At 36.3% G+C, this 21359-nt stretch overlaps 1 protein-coding gene across 4 annotated transcripts in view; it reads right to left on the reverse strand.

Moving 5' to 3' along the window:
• Nucleotides 1–536: 536 nt before the first annotated feature.
• The window catches only part of SYT10 (synaptotagmin 10), a 33167-nt gene continuing 12344 nt past the window's right edge, over nt 537–21359 (reverse strand). For 2 of the 4 annotated variants that reach the window (XM_015866409.3, XM_085541103.1), the window contains exons 3-7: nt 15985–16549; nt 5490–5610; nt 4406–4577; nt 2414–2543; nt 537–1347 (exon numbers count right to left, since the gene is read on the reverse strand). In XM_015866409.3, the coding sequence (XP_015721895.2) occupies nt 1276–1347; nt 2414–2543; nt 4406–4577; nt 5490–5610; nt 15985–16549 (1060 nt within the window). In that variant the 3' untranslated portion in view covers nt 537–1275. Of the gene's footprint in view, nt 1348–2413; nt 2544–4405; nt 4578–5489; nt 5611–5957; nt 6241–15984; nt 16550–21359 lie in introns of those variants that run through there. The other 2 variants (XM_015866419.3, XM_032445560.2) reach the window with 2 other exon arrangements.

Here is a 21359-nt window from a genome sequence, read left to right on the forward strand (position 1 = left end):
AAAACAGTTTATGTTACATCAGAACATATTCACACCTTCAGTTTGGCCTGATTAAATACTGAATATGGGATGCAAGATGCCCACAGCAAACAGGCTCTACTGAAAGTGCTAGAAGCATCTGCTTGGGAGACCCTTATACTTCTGTGGTGCTACTGCAACCTCCACAAAACTCCTCGTAGACACATCCACTGTCCATAATGATACACCCATACCTGTTGTTCAATGTCATGCAGAGCTAGTGGATAACTGAAGTAAAACTGCTACCAAATACAGCTGCTGGCCTCGGTGCACATGGTAATTATGCCAGTTAGTTTAATGAGTTCCTGTAGGTGCATCAGGCATCCTGATTGCTGGAATATTATAACTGCATAGATCCAGTCACGGGACATTTTCCATAAAGGCTGAACTGAAACCCAGGGAAGCCTGTAGGGTCCTACTGAGCCAATGTGGCTTCAAAGGACTTTTGATGAGTGCTTCAACCCTGTTCAAAGCAAGAACTTCTAAAAGTCAAAATGTGACAGTAATTACTGTTGTTATTTTCTTTTTCTTTTTCTCTTTCTCTTTTTCCTCCTCTTTTTCTTTTTTTCTTCTTTTTCTGATTTTCTCTTTCTTTTTCCTCTTCTCTTTCTTTTTCTTTCTTTTCCTTTTCCTTTTCCTTTTCCTTTTTGTTTTTTCTTTTTCCTTTTCCTTTTTTTCTTTTTCCTTTTCCTTTTTCCTTTTTCTTTTCCTTTTTCTCTTTTTCCTTCATTCTTCTATTTTTTGTTGTTTCTATTTCTTTCTCTATTTCTCTCTTACCTCCTTTCTTCCTTTCTTTTTTCTTTTTCTTTTTTCATGCAGTGTTCAGCTTGAAGTCTTTTCTTGACAAGTCATATCAAATTTAGTGCAATTTATATGAGATTTTCTACAAGAATCATATATGACTATTTGTACTCAGAAGAATTAAGCATCAAAATCTGCAGTGGTACTGAATTACTTCAGGGATTATTCTTTTTGATTTTTATGTCTATTCAAATATATTGGATATGATACTGGATATATGCCAGAGACAAAACAGGTGAGTGAATTTTTATGAGAAAAGATTATATTTGGCTCAAGTCAGCTCCATTCTCAAGGTAAGAAATTATTATAAACTGTAATATAAGACTTAGAATAGGAAAAAAGTATTTTAATACAAAAATATGGATACAGTTCATCTGCGAAAGCCAAACCTGTTTATGTAGATGTGAGCTACATGGGAGCACTGGACACTGAATATGATGAATCCACGCTTGTTCCCTAGGGTGTAAGTGGTGGTTTTGGTGATGAACAAGATCCCTGGCTATCAAAACTGGTTGCTCGGCCAGGTAACTGCAAGAAAAATATTAATTTTACAAATGTCATTAATCTGGCCATGACTCCTTTCAGAGAATGAGGGAATCCCTCAAAGAAGAACCTGAGTCACAATGAGAATCTTTCTGGGTCAAAGTCTTAATCAGAACTAATAATATAAAGAAATTTCCTAGAGACCTAAAAATTCCTCTGACTCTTTCACAGGAGTGGGTAGGTACCCCCTTTGCCAAACCTACATAACTCAGAGAAAACCAGAAACATCTCAAAAGAGGCTTCAGTTGTGCATTGACTCAGTTTCCCTATCCTCATACTCTTCAGGTATTCTACTGAAGCCTTGATGTTTTTTCTAATGCTGAAGATACTGTGCAGCAAAGCAATACACAGTGGGAAAGCCAAGTCTTGATCTGCTTCAAACAGCAAATCATTTTTCTACACAGAGTAACCTAGAGGAGGTCTCTATGGTGCACCCTCTGTGTCTTAAAGCGGGGCCTGCTGCTTCTTGAGTCTTCAATATGAATCTTTTCAAACTCAAAGCTGATTAGCATCTTGTATACTGAAAACCAGTAAGATATGACCACACCAGGCTGAAGTTAGAGTCTAAGCCTGGGGAGTTGTAGATACAATCATCAATCCATATGAATAAGCTTCTAATAAAAGCCTACTAGTAAATCTAGAGGTAGTTGCTATTTTTATTTTTTTTTGGCCTCTAATTAGCATAATTAGCCAGTTTCAGATTAATGTCTTAGCATCATGATTGTTAAAGATTTCTGAATAGGAAAAGATTGCTTTTGATCTGCTTAAAAATGATCTCTTAAAAATGAATATAAGATCAAAATCTCTGGAATTTTAAAGGTTTTAATGTTACAGTGCTCATGAAAATGTTTGAAATGGCAGATATAATAAACAATAAACCCAAGCAACTAGAGGTAGATTTGTGCAGAGGGTATTATAGAGGTGTGATAGATGGGAAGTGGCAACCATGTTGTGCTGATTTTTATGGTTCTTAGAAGCACATAAGCAGGAGAGAGAAAATAAACCCAAACATAAAATACACTGAGGAGGAGAAAATTGTGCTACTTTTTACCTCTACCAGTGGATGCCAGTGAGTTATTGGTTTACGTGGGTAAGCCAGCATTTCATTCCAGTGATCTCTTCCAAGCCCTTCAGCATCAATTCCTGTCCGACACACTCCGATGACCTCATTGTGCCCTACACTGAGAATTGTAAAGATAGATAATTTTTTAAATGTAATTTTAATAACATTTGATGTATAATGTACTAGTCTCATGCAACATAGTAGATATGTCCAAGATTTTCCTAGTATTTATTACAGATATTAGTTTAGTGGAACTGTGGCAATGAGATATCCTGTAATAACATCCAAAGCCTCCAGCTACTTCCAGACTGCTTCTAGGAGCCATACAAATAGCAATGAAGGTTTAACCTTTGCCATTAAAATTTTACAAACATAAACGCTCAAGGAAAACACATTTAAATTTTGCTATAGAGTGTCATGGAGTTATCTAGATCAATCTGTGTGCATGACAGGGGGCAGCGGGCCTACTGGCTCCCTGACCCCAAAAATGGGAAGGGAAAAAAGGAAGGGGTAGGGAGATGGGAACTGGGCTCAAGGAAACAAACAAAGCAGTGACAACAAACTATGAAGGAAAACTTATTTTACAAACTATGAGATTGGAATGCAAGATAACACTATATAATCAAATTGAAACTGAGGCTAATAAATCAAATAAAATAGGAAAGAGAGAGAGGTTTCTGAGGACTGAGAAGCCTACTTTGAAACTGAAGGCGTACGGCTTGGAAGCACACCCACACCCGCAGCCAGGCAGTGAGAGAGGGAGAGCAGGCATCACTTCCGTGACGTATTTCCCTCTCTGACTGTGAGGTCCTCTGGGACATGTAGTTCTTCTCTGTGCACCGCCTGATGTTATGATGTGGAATACCAATAGCAGAATTACGAAACTGTGACATAGAGCACGGTGATGGAGGATGCCAGGGAATAAATTCTTGCTCCAGATGTTTCAAATGTAATTCACACTACATATCCTAGATCTAATTAATCTCATTTGAGTTTCTGCTAAAAATGTGAAAGCCGAGGTTTTATAGCAGTAAGGGGCTTACCTTAGTAATTCAGAATTCCTAGTAGTGTGATAGACTTGTTGAGGGAACACAGAAAGTAATTTTCTTTACTTCCCCTACAAGTACCTTAGACTAACATTTCCTACCTTCCTCTTAGTTAACGTTTTGAAAGGAGCAGCTGGAGAGGACTAGAGGTGTGAAAGTTGCTCTACATTTCTCCCCCCAGTGACGTTGCAGTGTCCCTTTCATATCTGAACATCTTCTTAACAGAATTATAGAAGCAAAATAAAATCTGATGGTGAGGAAAGATAATCTGACATTTTGTATTAGTAAACTGGACTTTCACTGTTTATTTGCCCTGCAATCTCAAGAGCTCATTACTAATAGCCCTGGAAAGAAGGAAACTTGGATCAGGCACTGTCAGTCAAGACTAATAGTTTACTTTGAAATATTTTAGATGCTCTGAGCAGGAGTCTTTTCAATTCTCAGTAAGGATACAGATTAGTTGAAGCTAAGATGTGTAATCACTGAGGGATGAACTGAAGGATTCATCCAAATAATTAATTATGACTTAATTCAATGAGGCAATTATGCACCTAATTATTTTTTAGGCATCTAAATTTCCATTGATTTCAAATACCTGACATTTATATAGGAACTGGAGACACAAGTGTCTTTTAAACCAGGAGGCATAACTTACAGACTCTTACATTGTACAGCATCTAGATGGGGACAAAAATGCATGTCACTGCTAGAGGCAGGTAAGGAGTTTTAGCCAAGCTTCTTCCTTACCACAGACAAAATGGACAACGCTCTAAAAGTTGTGGAAGCTTTAAACCTCTTCAGGAAAGGGCCCAAAGACTTTATCCTTTGTGAAACTGAGCCTGCTTGAAAGTTCAGGGAGGTAGAAATCAGTTGCTCACAACGATCAGATAATGTCTAACTGAAGCTTAATGTTCAGAGAGCAAGCAGTGCTTACCGATCATAATCCATCACTGCAATGGAGAGGCTGACCTGGTCCACATTCTCTGGAGGAATATCAAAGATGATGGCCTCGTTATAAACTGGATTGAGTGTATTCTTCTTTGTGGTTGTTTTCCGCTTTTTCAGTCTTCGACCCTCACACATCAGTGACACTTTGACATATGGATCTAAGTAACAGACAATAAGCTGTGTGTACTTGGACTCAAAGCCATTCATACATTTAGCATAAATACAGTATTTCTGTAGGTGTGGTATAATTATAAGACATAAAATACAAGATCTTTAATAACCTTGGGAATGCATGTTTTCAATATGCTTTCAATGCAATGGGAAGGCATAAAGTTTATGAATGTATGTACCAAATATCAGACCAAAGATAGCAGGTATGAAGGCTGCCTGAAAAGTAACGCCTCCTATTTTATTATGTTGGCCCATTATGTCAGAAACAGATGTTGGTAGTATGGCAGTGGAGATTGAACCTTCCTGATAGTATCCTATTAAATTTAGTTACTATGTGACAGATAGCAGTAGAGGGGAAGGCTGACAAGCTGGCATCTGACATGGAAGTGTGTATGAAGCAACAGTGCTCCACTGAATTCCATGCAGAAAAAATCATACCCATTGAAATACATCAGAACTTTCTGAACATTTCTGAAGACCAAACAGCAGATGTGAGAAAAGTGGGGAAGTATGTTTCAGTAACAATGCTGTCACAGCAGCTATGAAATTCTAGGTAACTTCTGCTGATGCAGATATTTATTAGCATGGAATGGATGTTCTTTTTTATTGTTGACAAAAATACACAGATAATGGTGGAAACTATATTGAAAAACAGTGTTTTGTAGCTGAGAATTTGCTCTATGAAATAGTGTTATTGTGCTCTTTGTAGCTGTTGTAGTTTCCATGAAAATATATAGGAGGCAGTATGAAAGTACATTCATTTGTGTACAGGTCCTACATCTATTCTCGTGCTGCTTCTATTCAGAACCATGCTAAACATGCACTAAATGAAGAAGTTGCTTTTTTTCTCCTTTCTGAGTAAGCTCTGCTATGCTGTTTAAAAAAAGAAGTAGATTCACCTGATGCACCAGTTATATCCATTGCTTTGAGATTTCTGCATTTGATGACTGTTAATGTCATTCTCCCAGCAGTAGGCAAATAACAAAGGGAAAACATGATCTCACCCAAATCTATGCTTTCCTAAAAAAGAAAAGCAATTATTAGAAATCCAATCATGCTGCCAACAATCCAGTTCATACCATGCAGAATTTAAAAAACATTTTTAAAATACAGAGAGACATCTTTTGCAGCCTCAGATACATTTGAAGAGAAGAGAAACTAGAATACTTGGAAATCATTTCTATAACATGCAGAAAGAGTACCAATAGAATAATATTTTAATGACAGGATCTGGAGTTACTAAATGGAGAATTTAAATCAGGAGCATAGCCAATTTTTTTCTGGAAGCATTTGTGTTGAATTCACAGTTAGAAATGCTGTTGAATGTAGAATTTCATGCTCTTCTCCTGGAAAACTCAGATTGCATCATCTCCAGTATAAAGAAATGAAGTGGGATATTTAGATCACATACATTTCCTTGCATTTTAGCTACTGAAATGAATATAGCAGTTTTATTCATGCACATATGTATGTATTTGAAAGGTTCATCCTGTCTGAGAGCTTCAAAAAGATGAATGTGCTTCTAAACGTTACTAGACTTATTGATTTTACCTTGTTTAGTGGGTTCTTTTTTTCTAGAAGAAAAGCAAAGCAAAGGAGTAGCATCTCACACTTTCCTGCCTCAAGGACAGCTTCTAGGAGGATGCTGTACTAGGGAAGATAGATAAGGTCTGATAGGATCTTGATCATACTCATGGAGAAATAGTTTTTATGTTGTGGCAATGTGTTGTAAATTAAAAAAAAAAAGAAAAAAAGCTATATAGATTAGATGTAACAACAGCTGACAAACAAGATCTAAGGAAGAAGGTTTCCATTAATTCTTTTTTTTTTCTTTTTCTTTTTTTCCCCCCTTCCTTAATATACACATGAATATATAATTTCCTAATATCACACAAATGTAGCTTTTGAGATATTAGTAATATTCTGAATTATTCCTGTTCTTTTAAGATATTAAATAACTTTCTACTCCTCCTCCTCAAACAAACGAAAACAAAACCTATGTTTGCTAATCTAAACAACACACCAAGAACAAGCCAGGATTTTTAAATAATAGCTTGTAAGGATCTTTTAAGGCAGTCAGCTCAGTAAGGCAGCAGTTCTCAAGCGTGTTCACATGATCTTGAAGGATTATTTTTAACTTTCCTAAAATGCTTATTTTTAGTGTCCGCCCTGTCTTTAATATTTTATCTGTCAGACCTGCAACTACCCTGAGATTACGAATCTTAGTTCAGCTGGATTTATGATACAGCTGATCCAGCATCAGAAGGTGAGCATGATATATTTTTAAATGACGAATGGTAAAATGATTATTGCTGGATAGATGACAAATATTTTGCTTATAGTTATGAGTAAGAGTGAGGATTCTTCACATTTTTCAGCTACATATGCAAAGTCTTATGAATTTCCCTTGCGTTAATCCTTTAGCTTGAAATACATACTTAAAATCTTTCTTGAATAAAAATGGACTTAATCACATGCATAGATAGTTTTTATTGTGCAGGTTGGTCAGTTCACAAATTCAGTCATTTTGCTGTGATTCTATTGTAAGTATTAAGAGTGGTGTGAATGTGAATATACTCCTTGGGTAGATTTCATGCTTGTCAGGATTTCTCAGGAAAAATCCAGTCTACATAATAGAGCCATTTTGTACCCCTCCTTTGCTCAGTTCCTTACTTTGCCACACAAGCTGCACAACTTTTTACCACAGAGTACACACACAGATAGTGACAAATAGTTGTCCTCTGTTATACTTTACAGGTTTGTCATAAGTGGAATCTGTGTTTTAAAGACAGTTTCTATTATTACCATTGCTTTCTGAATTCAGACTGATCACTGGTTCTCATATATATATATATATAGGAAAGAAATCTCATCCTTTTCTTTGAAAAGAAAATGCAGTTCCCCCACATCCGACTCTTTGAAGTGCGAAGTCTGAGTTGAGAGAGGTAATGGGTTGGGTCATGGAGTACAGTAAGGAGACCATGAAAAAGTCTGGGAGGATATAAATTCTTCCTCCAGTGAGTTGATTTGTGCAGGTGAATAGAGAGGATCATTTTATGCAAGATGGGAGAACATACTTGAATCTTCTACTATTACATTCTGAAGATAAATTATATATATGCTCAGAAGTCTGAGTGAGATCAAATGATAAACAGCAGTTCATACAGAACTATTTGCCATGACTTCAATTTTTATTTACTTATTTATTTATTTTTATTTTTATTTTTATTTTAATTTTAATAAAAAAGCAAAGCTCCATGTGGCGGTTACTTTCTGAAGACTTATGAAAACCATTAGTGTTTAACAAAATGATCACAATTTGATATTAATGGTCAGTCCCTTTTATTTCCTTTCTAAACACTGTGTACTGAATATATATATTATATTGGAAAAGAACTTGTAAAATTAGCTGCAATCAGACCCAGTGTTTTTGATCACAAAATGAATAAGCAACATGCCAAATGCAAAATAATGCCTGAACAATGAATGAAGGTGAAGTTTTCAGCCAACATAGCAGGCCATCAAAAGGAGCGTACTGAAGTTACCAGAGCTCTGTAATTTGTGATACTCTTCAGTTTGAAGCAATAAGGGATGAATTTAGGATTGGGAAAAGGCCGTTCCACTATTTACTCAGGCATCCCCTAACACCTATGATCTACATCTGGTGAAAAAGTGGCTCATGTCAGCCTGATATATCTAATTTTCATATGGCAGAATAATACTCATGCTACAATGTGTACTATGAAAACAGGTAAATTCTGCAGTAGGCTAGAATACATAGTATTTCAGATAAACACCCTAGTCTGTGTAAAACAAATTTAAGAGTATCTTGTCTTAAGATCGGAAAGCTAGAAATAAAATCAGTAGCTACATTGCACTGATCTGTAGACACCACATAACTACCCTGGTAAAGAGAACCTGCTGTGATAGACTACTACTGGCAATTAGAAGTTTACATAGTCCTCTGAAGTCAAATACAAAGTGTCTGTTCTGAGTATCTGTTAAGACCGGTAGCCTTTCTTCCTACTTGGGCGAATTCTTACAGTGACATGTTATTGCTATAACTGTAAGAGTTATATTAGGACCTCGAGAAATTATCAGGCAACTGAAAACTATGATACTAAAAGAAATATAAATAAAATATATATTCTTTGGAGCTCATTCACACAGCGTGAAGCCCAATAGTCATGAACTTCTAAATTTGCTTTTGAAGGACTAAGGAAAAAATTACATGTATATAAAAGACAGCATCAGAGATCAGGTATCACATGAAATTGCTTGGATATCACCCATTTTATTTTGTTTTTCATAAATTGTGTTCTAGAGGGTCATGAATTTGGAGATGAACGCATAAGTTCAGACATAGATAATGAACAAAGTAAGGCTTGACATATAAACATTTTCTGAAATTCTTTATCACACTGATTATCCTGAGTAACATTTTCGATCACCTTGGGTACTTAAGTATTATTTCATTTAATTGAAATTTAAAAATAGGATTTAAATTACTTCAGAATCCCATTGCTCTAGAAAATTCATATTCCTCTCACTCTACAATACACTAGGTAATTTAGTTCACACAACTCATCTGCCAGGAACCCTTTAGTATGAGCAAATCTATGGAAACCAAAGCACAGACAATATCATCTGCACTGCAATCCACTTCAAAAAACATGACTCAGAGGATGCAAGCCTGGAACCAGTGGCAATCTCTCATGCAAATCTGAACTATCCTTCAGACTGCTTTACATGTACCACGTATTCTCTTATATAGCTTTTGTTATATCTGTACCTAGGTAACTCTCATGACATTTTCTTTCTTTCCTTGGCTTACTTTGGTATTTTTTTCTTCTTAAATTAAACTTACATTTTAATTAACAGATAGTTTTACAGATGCTTATAATAATTTTCCCCTCACCAAATTACAATAAGAGGTACAAAACCTGACAAACAAAGAATAAAAACTACCGGCATCAAGCACAGCTGCACTAATACAAAAAGAAGCAGTTGCTGGTACTGCATTTTTTTTCCTCTTATTTCCCTTTTGTGTACAGAAGCCATCATAGAGAACTAAGGAACTGGAACAGTGTTAAGAACTACACTAGTTTCAGTTATTTTCATGGCTCCCAATCTACCACACTATCCAATCCATCTTCTGTTACAGCAATGCTAGAACAAAGTAAAACAGAGGGAACAGACATCAAGCGTGTATGTTAGATGCACATATTAATTAGATCTTTTAGAAACGGAATATAGATATATATATTTTTAATAACATAATTACTCTACAAAAGCAACCTCCCCTGAATGGATACACTAACCAGTTACCAAGAATATATACACATTCATTGTTCCATGTCTGTTTGGGATATCAGCCCAGAGGCTGGCAAAGTTGGATAAAGAATTATTCTATTGCTTTGTCATCAGACCCACTAGAAAGCAATACTCCCATCTCCAAACTTAGCTCTGTGGAAGCATTTCTACAGAAATGTTCCCTAGTTATGGCACAGACAGAGTACTGTAAGGAGAAGTTTGAAACCTTTGCAGAGGAGCACCAATTGGTCCACTCAGGTTTTCAGAACTGTTGTTACTGGACAAAGTTCTGCTGTTTCTCATTCTGATTAATTCATCCAGTCTTGACATTAAATTTAATCAGAGATAACATTTAGCCAGGAATACCTACAAACCCAGGGAGAAAGTCAGCAACAGATAATATTACACTCAGGGTAGTTTCTGGATAAGAAAAATTATTTACAGATTATGTTGTTACTGAGAGGATTTACATACTGTCCTGCCGGTATGTAAAGTGTCATTTTTACAATAATTTTGTAATAATGATAATTGTCCGTAAATATATCCTAGCCATTTGTTAATTGGTGCTTGTTCCTTGTCTTTCCTTTCTTTTTCAAGTTTTGCAAATCAAATAAAACCTTAAAAGCAACTAAGTATAGATTTTTACAGTGAACAATGAAAATGTTACTGGAACTCAAAATTGCATATACTTGTATTGGCGCTAATGTGTCATTTATTTCTGTTGTTAAATAACAGTGATCTGCATAATGAATACTGCCCTAGAAATTGAATTTCCTATGAACCATCCATGTTAATTCCATTGTCATAATCTACAGTAATTAATAATTTTAATTTTTTATCTCTGTGTTACTACTGAGGACTACTCTCTCAATAATTGTATTTTAAGTGATGTTTTAATGATTACAAGAGATGATTACAAGAGAAAATTCTTAGATTGGCATTAATTTACTTTACATTTAAATCCTAAATAAATGATCTGCACATTGTCTCTTTCCATTTTCCTGCAGTACATTGAGTGAGTGCCTGTACTAATTAGTAATCGCTTTCTAGTTGTCAGAGAAATTATTCAGACATTTACATTTCTGAATTCTTAGCTGCTCAGTCATATTAAAAACTAACTTTCTGCACAGTATTCAATAATAATAATAATAATACTAATAATAAGAAAGCAGTGGCAGAAGCCCTTAGGACTTTATGAATACTGTTTTCTCATCTATGCATTTTGAATTTGATACTATTTATACTAACACAGACAGTGTCAAAAGTTCCGCGATGCCTGAGTAGAACAGCTAATTCTACCATCTCTCAACGGGATTTCACTCTGGAAACCTTGTCCTTACAGTTAATATTTACTTCCCTCTCCTGTCATTCTTTGCATACAAAATTCAGCTATTTTTGTTCTTCCCAGCACCACTTACTGATTGAGTGGTTCTCCTAGGAAATGAATCAATAAGATTTATGTTTGTTCTTGCCCCTGTGAAAGATGGTATGGAGACACTGGGGTCTGCTGCTCCATAATGACCGTTTCTTCCTCTTCAGGAGGCCTAATGTTTATTTTAGTCCAATGTTTGCTCTAGGTAAGAGTAGCTGTTGACTGTGATTGTGATTGCAGAAGGAGGACTCCTTGAGACAGCAGGTAGGGTCCAGCAGGCTGAATGCTCTCAACAGGAGACAAGGAAGCCTCCTGGGTGCTGGTTTTGTCAACCCCTTTGTACATAACCATCTGCCTTTTGCGCCTGGGGGTTAGTTTCATCCTGCCTGCCAGCAACAAAGCTCATTCATGCCTCAGAACAGCTAGGAACAGAGATACTTATGTGATCTAAATGTGGCATCCACTGGCATGTGAATGGAAAAGTAACCGAGTAGCTTCAGATATATTCATCTGAAGGAGCAGTGCATTGATTACAAAGGGAATACTAGCAGCAAGAAATTCAGAGATCACTTAAGGCCCGGCTACCACCTGGATGCAGAAATATTAATTTCCTCAGCAGAAGCCACCCCCTTCATTCATCTAATTTCTCTTACATTTAAGGTAGATCAGAAGTAGCAGTTGGCTTTTAGTAAGACAGAATATTCAAATGATCTGTCATTTCAAATGGAAAGAAATATTCGACAACTGAAGCCTCTGCTGCTTTCAGTAGCTAGAAAGAAACCCATGCTTTCTCAGTTGTCTTTTCTGACTATGAACTGGGCTGAAAGCAGTCCCAAACCTAAATAAAAAACCGAAACACTTTTCCTGTAAAGACTGAACTGGAGAGTTCTCTCATTCACCCAGTAACAGGTAATTACATTGAACTTTTATATTATCACGAGTGATCAGAAATGAGAAATGCCGTCTATTCTTGCCTATAAAGGCACTGATACCATTATAGAATTAATAAATGTTTCTGCTTCAATTTTGTTTGATTTACTTTCCACCTATATTTTGAGCAATGAAATTAGAGGCAGATATTTCCAAAGCAGTCCATCAATTTTCAAACAAGAATCAGAAGTTGATGAACTTTCATATCCAGAAAATTTTAGATCATTTCAAGAAGTGTCCTTTTTGCCTAAATGATTTTATGATACTGAGTACTGGCAGTTAAATGCAAATAAATGGGTTTTCTTTTTTTTTTTTTTTTCTTTTGTTGATTTAAAAAAGTACCAAAACCATGCAGTATATTATATTGGGAATAACAAGCTTCAGAAATACATGCAAAGCTTGCAAGCACTTCACAAAAATTCAAGATGATAGATATGTTGACTAAACAGCTCATGTGACACTGTTTGCCTTGGTTGCTTTGAAAGAGTTTCCTACAGTGTATTAAGAATTACAGTATACCACAGTATAATACACAACCTTTGCAGGTGTTCCAAAGCTGCCTCTGGTTTGCCTATAATTCAATCAATCAAACGAACAAAGTAAATAATGGATTATTTATTGAAAATGCAACCACCCATGTTGAAGCAAAACTGGGGGGTATTAATATAATCAGATACCTAGGATACTTCTTCTCCACAGCCAATTTTACACCAATTTTATCTTGGTAATTTAACATTAAAAAATGAAAATGCTTTCGCACTTACAACAGGTACATACTACATATTATACAGTAGCTGCAGGTTTCCAACAGAACACATAACAGAGAAACAATGACATGAATGAAAAATTAAAAGAACAAAATACAAAATACAAATACAAAAGATGAATAAGTACCAACGGTTGAAAACTATAAAAGTGAGTATGTGAGGGACCAATCCTGCACTTCATAAAGTCATTTTAAATTACTATTGTGGGGGGGGGAAAAAAAGGAGTCAAACTGTGGTTTATCATGTAGTCATTGGTTTTATGGCCTAAAGGATTCAGTGCATCCACTCAGACTCAACTTCCCCATGTTGTGTGTTTCCTGTACCAAATAAAAACTCCTCATGGATGTGCAAGCAAAGCCTCTAAAGATGTCTGCCTGACAGTCTTTATACAGTGGAGAATCTCCTCATCTGCTGCAGTAACTTCCTTCACAGTAAAATTTTGTAATTCACTACTTTGGTACTTCTGTCTAGTGGATCTTCAACTCTTACATTGTGACATAAAAATAAGTTTTTTTCCAAGTAGACAACAGGAATGTTTTTAACTTCATTAAATCTTCAGAAGAGAAAATTCTAGACTATGGAAGAGATGTAGAAGACTAAAAGCTGAAAAGAGGCCACTTCTGCTGTACTTTTTGAAGTTTTGGTCCTATTCTTTGACCTACTACTTCTACCATTTTCTACTATTTATCATTTAGCAGCGGCAAACCATTGGTGCAGAAAGCATGTCTTAATTGCATGGGTGTCTTAATTCCTCCTTAAGGTGTAAGTGCCTTCCTGTTGAGAACCTCAGTTTTGTTTTTGTTTTTAATTACAAGTTCTTTATAAACATCAAAGTATTCCTGCCTTGGGTATGGTTATTTTTTACTAATTGCAAAACCATCCAGACCACATTTTTCAAGGCTTGATCCAAGTTCCCTTGACTCCGGCAACTGTTAGTTATTTAATAGCTAGTTAGTGACTTTGGGGAACTTCAGATCTGGTACACAGCACTGTAATTCCCCAATAACTAACATCTTATGAGCTGTTTCTTGCTGTGCAGGATTGGCTCCCTCATCTTACAGTTTCTAAAATGTCAGAACTATCAACCTTTATTACTAACCAAATTTTAATCTACATGAAGCAGCAGAAGTAAAACACAAGGCAACATATTGCACATATAGTAACAGGACACCTTATTGGAGGGCTCCGTTTTGACAGGAAAAAAAGCAAAACAAAACAAAACAATTACAATACAAGTTTATTACATAATTTGCTGAGAATTAGGTGAAGCTTGTGGAAGTCAATGTAGTGACTGAATGCCTGAAAATATTTTGTGTGTGTGTGTTTATTGCTAATGATTTAGGTGGAGAAAACTTATGCACACGGAACACTATAAGCTAGAGTGGCCGAAAGGCTGAAATCTAAATGCTAGATGCTTTCTCTTAAACTTCATACAGAGTAAAATGGGCAGAACAAACTAAGCACTGTATCTGCATGTACTAACTCTTAGTGAAGAAGAAACTTTGATTAGAATACAGTGCCATGATTAGCATTTTTCATCCAGGTGCACATTATTATCCCTCTCAACAGCATCATCTGCTATGCCATTTCAATCTGCCTAAAATGACGGGACAGTCCAGGGGTTCTGATTTACTCAAATCTAGTTATAAGCTAAAGACACACATGTCGGTTGCAAAAAACAACTGTAGGCATATAAATTATTATTAAGGTATTAAATATAATACCAACACTATAAGAAAGATATAAATATAAATATATATATAAATATAAAAATATTTGTACTATATTATCTCAAGGCCTTAAACACAGATTGAATTTAAAGCTTGAGAACATAGTTCTTAAGTTGAAATCTGAGTTTGATCAAACAAAGCATACAGAGATGTGGTTTTCTGGAGGTGTGCCAGAGACTGTTCACAGCAGTTTGGTAAATCCCACAGTTGAAGTAAATAATTTTCCTGAATTCACAACTGAATACTGTCCTCATTATGTTCTGCTCTCTGGTGCTTCTCCTTTCTCAGGAAATATGTTGCTCCTGCTCAAAATAGTGAGCAAATCTAAGTCTTTATTGTCCTTTTAATCATACACACCTACATTCCACCATCCAGCAGGTGGTTCTACTGAAGGAATGGTGTAAAGATTCTGTCTCTGATGCAATGCCTAGTATTTCTGAAAAATGGGGATGACAGACTATTTTGGTTATCTCCACAGAGCAGTGGAGGGGAAAATTTCTATAAAAAAAGCATTTTAGTTAAAAATATCAACCAATTCACCAAAACAACCAAAGCATCTAAAAACAGTGCTTTGCCGTTTCTTCTCACATTCTAACCAGGGAAGATGTTTTCAGTTAATAGTGATAATGGCTGGGGACTGGTGGTAGTTTCTCATCCATTATATGTGTTAATTGCAGTTATGTGTTATGTGCAGGCCTTCTTCTCTTGATTGCAGCAATAGACAACAAATAATTTATATTTCATTTCCTAACTCTCCTTGCTTGTGTCTCTTGAGTTTTGCTAGCAACCAACAACAACAGAGACACATCTACTGGGGGACCCTAAGCAAAGGGCATTAAGCAAAGAATTTCAAGCATTTTTAGCATCTCTTGTCTCTCATGAGTTTCACAGCCATTGAAAATCTGCTAACAAGAGGAGAATGGGCTCTGTTTCTTAATAGATGATCACTTGGAAGGACAAGGTATTTTCCTACCAAAAAATATTTATAGTTCTTGTTAAACAGTGATTTCTTTTGTGACGTATTATTTGATAACCTAATTTACATTTGCACAGTGAGCTATAAGAATGATGATATGTTCCCAGAAGATTATTTCAGTAATTAAATTTTATCACTTGTTAAACATACCTTTCTCTAAGCTTAAAGGAAAATACTGACAAGATTTTATTTATTAATATATTTATTTATTCCCTCTAGCATCTGCTGGTAAGCAGGATGCTCTGCCATGAACTACAAAACAGAAATGAAAATATCACATTAATAGGTTTGGAACACATTACTTACGGTGGTTGCACAGTGGATGTCTTTCCATACATTGGCTTCCCTGGAGAGATCTGAGACTTCAAAAAGGTTGTCAAGAATTACTTCCCCAATCATGTCATGTCTAGAAAATCTGTCAAAATCATAAACACTGAAATGCAATTTCCTGTTGCTGAGTTGATCATAGGCTACAGGAAACTGAAAGGTTTCATCAAAGACAGGGTTTAATGTCTTTCTGTGAACTCGTGTCTGAAACTTCTTTTTCCTATCTGGAAGCAGATAAATCTTAACGTAGGGGTCGGATGTTCCTGTGAAGTCTTTAGCAGGCAGATCTAAGGCTTTAACAATTGTGACAGCCAAAAGTTCGTTTTCGTAATCGTACCGGAGAGTGAAATTAAGTTTTCCACATGTTTTCACATCTTCTTGTTGCCCATCAGAATCCACAGATTTCTGTTTGTAGAGTTCTGGTTTTATTCTCCCAATGCTGGTTGTCGTCTCTCCCCTTTGTAAAACTGGATCTGTCCCCATGTTAAAATCAACACTGGACACTTGCATCTGCCTCGGCAAGTGCCTCCTGAAAGAATTGTGCCTGTACACATACACACACAAAATGAACCACAGTTATCTCCAGGAACAGACCTGGCTATTACTAAGCAGAAAATACAAGAAGATAAAATTAGTAAGGTTTCCACTCTTTAAACTAAAAAAAAAACACCCAAATGTTTTATAAGTGTGAGAACAACTTTAAGAGGAAATAATTAGTCAGGATGAACTTGGCCTGAGAGATGCTCAGTGTCCTGGCACTATATATGTTTCTCACTTTGTTTTCAAGCTATGTAGCTGAAAATCAGCTCAGGTTCTTTCATAGAATCCCAGCATTATTTGATCCTACTCTGCTAGGACACGAACAAAGTATAGTCATGCAGAAAAAAAGCATCTCTTACAGACAACAGACTTCCTGTTGTTCAGAGTCACTCCTTGTCTGTTTTCCAATTAAATATTTACTATGCTTGAACAATGATCACTGTGAAAGCCCCAAGAAAGCCACAGAAAGGTACAGATGTTGTTGGCATAGTGCTTTGCCACCCTGCAACACTTTATGTGTACCTATTGCATATCTGGTGCACTGAGGTAAAGGCCACTTTATCCTGTAATACTGTTCTGGCTGCAACACACTTCAAAGTTTGAGGCAACATTTTCCTGTGACATTTTTTTTCCCTTCTGTTCTCACACTCCTCTCTGTAGCGTATTAGCAAACTGATTCATGTACTCCTACCGAAAACTATTACGTTTAAATCCTTGCAATTCTGAATACTATGTAGGGTATCTGTACTTGTTTATGAGCTTATCTTGACTAAGGAACATTAATCGAACTTTTTGCCTTTCCTACTAAGATGTCATACAGCTTTAAAATAGCATAAAAACACTGGTCAAAAAGCTTCATAGACTTAATCATCAGCAGATGCCATTATGACTACACTGTTCAGTCTATTTTTTGGACATTTTCACTTTTCCTTGGTACTTCACTACCCTTACAATCTGCACTGGCAAAGCTCACTACCTCCTCCTGCGAGCCATTAAAAAACAATTTAATTGTCAGAATTTCCTCTGCTTTTTGCAATCAATTGCTTATTAATGCCAAATGCAGCCTTGCCTTATTGCTTGGTTTCCCTGTGGTGTTGTGTTCTGAAAACAAGAGGTGTCACAGCTGTGTGTTTCTTTCTTTAAATCAGAAATGCAAATTGTCTATTTGAAAGCAACTAGGACTCATTTCATAGATATTATTTGTATTTTTGCTTAAGTGAAGTGGTTGCAGAAGGCACCCAGTACAAAACTACTGCAATTTAGCTGAACAGAGATACAAGAGGGTAATCTGCAGCCATTAAATAATAGACAAGAATGTTTCCCATTTTGGTTGCTTCAGTACTGCTAGGTGTAGCATGCAGCAAAACTGTAACAAAATAGGGGAGGGAGAACTTCACAGTTCAGGTTTGAAGTAGCTCCAGAAAACACAGGTGTTTTGATTTCAAATTTAGATGAACATTAACACACCTCTCTCATACTACATTGCAACTTTTCCATACACAAGCACATATTTATTTGTTACAAGCAAATACTTCCTCTTTTCTTAAAAGCTTAAACTCTTCAAATTCATAGTATACGATATCCGTGATGGAATGGAGGGGGCAATGGGAAAGCTTTAACTAATCATAAAAGCAGAACTATGTTCTTCAAGGAGTTCCATAAATGCTGTTGAGCCTTCATCCTCTGAGAATCCCAGTCTCATGGATGTGCCAAACACAGGGAAGGAACTGATCTCCACCCAGAATGCAGTGGCAGTAAATTTTGAGCCTGCAGTGATTTAGGTGCTAGCTCTCTGGCATTTCTGACTCTGCTTATGCAGGTAAAACAACAAAAATGCCTGCATGTCATTTTTAGTTTAAATGAAATTTGATATGTGACAAACTCTCTTTTCCAGTAACCTCTTGTATTTATAAAGACCTGAGTTAACTCTTGAAAAAGTAACATGTAAAAAAAATGACTCCATGATTTCTAAGGTACCAACCTCCTTTCAAACTGTCAAACGCTATGTACATAAGATTCTCTGATGAAGACAGTCATTGTTGCGTGGCATCAATAAGTAGAACAGTGCAGCTGTATGGCTGTGCCCCATGGGAACCAGCAGAGCTTTTGCTCTAGTAAGCCAATGCCCTAATTACATAGTGCCTTGTATCTGCTCTGAGTCACAGCATTTCACCAAGACAGTTAATTGGTCTGTTAATTATTAAGATGCTTCATTGTTGTCATGGCAACATATTTATCATCCTTTGTTCTGCAATAACAAAGGAATAATGACTGTTATAATGAAGTACAAGGATGTCAAGCAACCAGGATAAAAAGGTGTAGGGAAGCTATTGATATGTGCAAATCCAGGTACATCCACCATTACTGGCCTTTACATAGCACTCCTATAATATCCATACTTTCTATAACTTAGAACAAATACATTTTGAGTGACAAAGTCTGGATGTAAATCTATAATATAAAACAAGTTTGCACAGGAATAATGATAGTATGAAGCTGAGTTCTAACACAGCAGGAGTGACATATGTAAGACAAAAGAGAAGGATAGGATGGTGATTTATAAGTTGAGATTTACAACATGTGGCTCTAATCTATCTTCACTAGATAATACTAGAGTGATGTTTCAGACCACATCCAGGAATGGACACCAGCATTTAAACTGTATTTTGCCAGGACTTAGTCCACTATTTCCTTCTTGCCATTACCAAATTCAACTGACCTGTTTGTTTTTCTTTAATCTTAACATTCTCACTCACCTCACTTTTGCCTCTGTGCCTCATGGGACCTGACTTACTGTTGCAGAATTGAATGACAAACTCCTCTCCTACCAAATGCTAAAGAGCTCACAGCTCTTTTAAAATACAGGTGAATACTTGAAGGAAGAAATATCAGAGAATCAGTAAACTATATTGCAGCATACCTTCACAAAGTGCAGAGAAAAATGGCCCTCTAACCCTGAGCAAAAATGCATCTAAATGAACACCACTGATGCAGAAATTCTATTGCAGTTTACTGGTGCCAACACTGTGTCATTAAGTACTTAAGGTGGGACAAGCAGGGCTACTCAGAGGAAATGAACCATCCCTCCAGAAAAGATTTAGAACTGATAATTTAGGCAGGATAAGAGGAAAAAGCTTCCCCACAGTACATACAGAAAGAGCAGGACAGATGACAGACTTTAATTTTGTAAAAAATGCTGGGTTTCAACTTTATTTTATGCATTCATATCCCACTCCAAATCACTCTGGAGGTCTATGGGAATATTTTGACAGCTTGAAGTAGCTCTGGATTACTTCCTTGAAACTTCTTTCTTCCCCTGTGTTGCCACAGAGTTTTCAAGTCTATCTGTCAGCTAGTTATTTCTTCTGTCTGTTCAGGAAGTCAGACAGTCTGATCACCTACAGATTTACCTGTTGGCACATAATGGATAAAACTGTTCAAATTAATATCCAATTAGATAGACAGCAGCACAGCAGTTGCAGATAGCAGTTGCATAAGATCCTTGTCATGTAAAGTTGTATCATCTTTTGTCCCTCTGCCTGTCCCTCTTACAGCAGCAACAACGTTAAAGCTGCCTTCCCAGTATTTTGGAAAAGCTCCTCAGAGCAGCCAGGATACCATGCTCCCCATCTCAGCAGGTGGATATATGATATAGTATAGTGTGATATAGTAGCTGCAACCAGGCACAGACAGGTCAAAGTGGCTTAAAGGCAGCTATACAGTCTTGTCATTCAGGAGATAGTTCAGCTGCTGGAGTCAGCTAGACCACCCTTGACTGCAGTGCTCTCATTTTTGGTTGCCTGTTGGCTGTTTCCTGTTTTTGGAAAAGTGTGAGGAAAAAAGCACTTCTGCACTTACCAGCTCAATGAATGCACTGAACTGGCAAAGTACTGGTCTTGGGGACCCTTAGAAAGGCAGCAAAGTATGTGGCCCTTAAATGTAAAGCACGTCTTCTACAATCTTGTGTGTCGTGAAAATGGGGTGGATGTATTTTTATTATTATTGTTTGGCTTTTGATTGTTTGTTTTGTTTTGGTAGCATGCCTCCATTTAGCAAAAGGTCCACTAACTTAGTCACTTCCTATACAGCATTTCTACTCTCACAGTGTTATGCAATACTTCAAGTGCCTCTTTTAACTTTCATTTTCCCATTTTCTGTTAAGAAAACATTCATTTTCAAAAAATAATTATTATTATTTATTTTTATGTAGGAAGCAATCTTTTTAGTTTACTGCCTGCTCCCTCTGCATTAAATTTGCTGACAGTATTTGAGGAAAATCGTGTTTGATACTACAGATCACCGCACATCTCTTCTTCAAAATAAGTCTGTATCTGCAACAAAACCAAAGTTTCTGTCCTTCAATGTAATACAAAAGAAATCATTGCTGCAATAGTACATGCTTGACATATGTTCCAAAATCTATATAGAATCTGTATTGCTTTGAAATCAATCTGTAAGGACTACATTCTTAGACTGGGATTTTAATTCCTTCAGAAGTGGCAAACATGTCATGAAGAAATGTGGCATCAACAACAAATCTGTCCTTTATTTAATGAAGAGGAAAACTTTCATCTGTAAAAGCAACTGTTATGTCTACAAAAATGTATCTGTGAAAAGACAGACTTGCAGTACTTTGAAAAATCACACTAGGATGGATTTTCCTATACACAAAACCAAAAATGGATATGTTGTAAATACATATATGTAAATACATATATATTTACAAAGTAGAAGAAGATAGATTTGATCTTCATATAACGGTGAGGTAGCTGAAGTTCTGCCATCTTTTTTTGGGATATTCTGTTAACAAGCCA

Source organism: Coturnix japonica, chromosome 1 (genome assembly GCF_054131305.1).
Source record: "Coturnix japonica strain WE chromosome 1, WE-NBRP24, whole genome shotgun sequence".
NCBI lineage: Eukaryota > Metazoa > Chordata > Aves > Galliformes > Phasianidae > Coturnix > Coturnix japonica.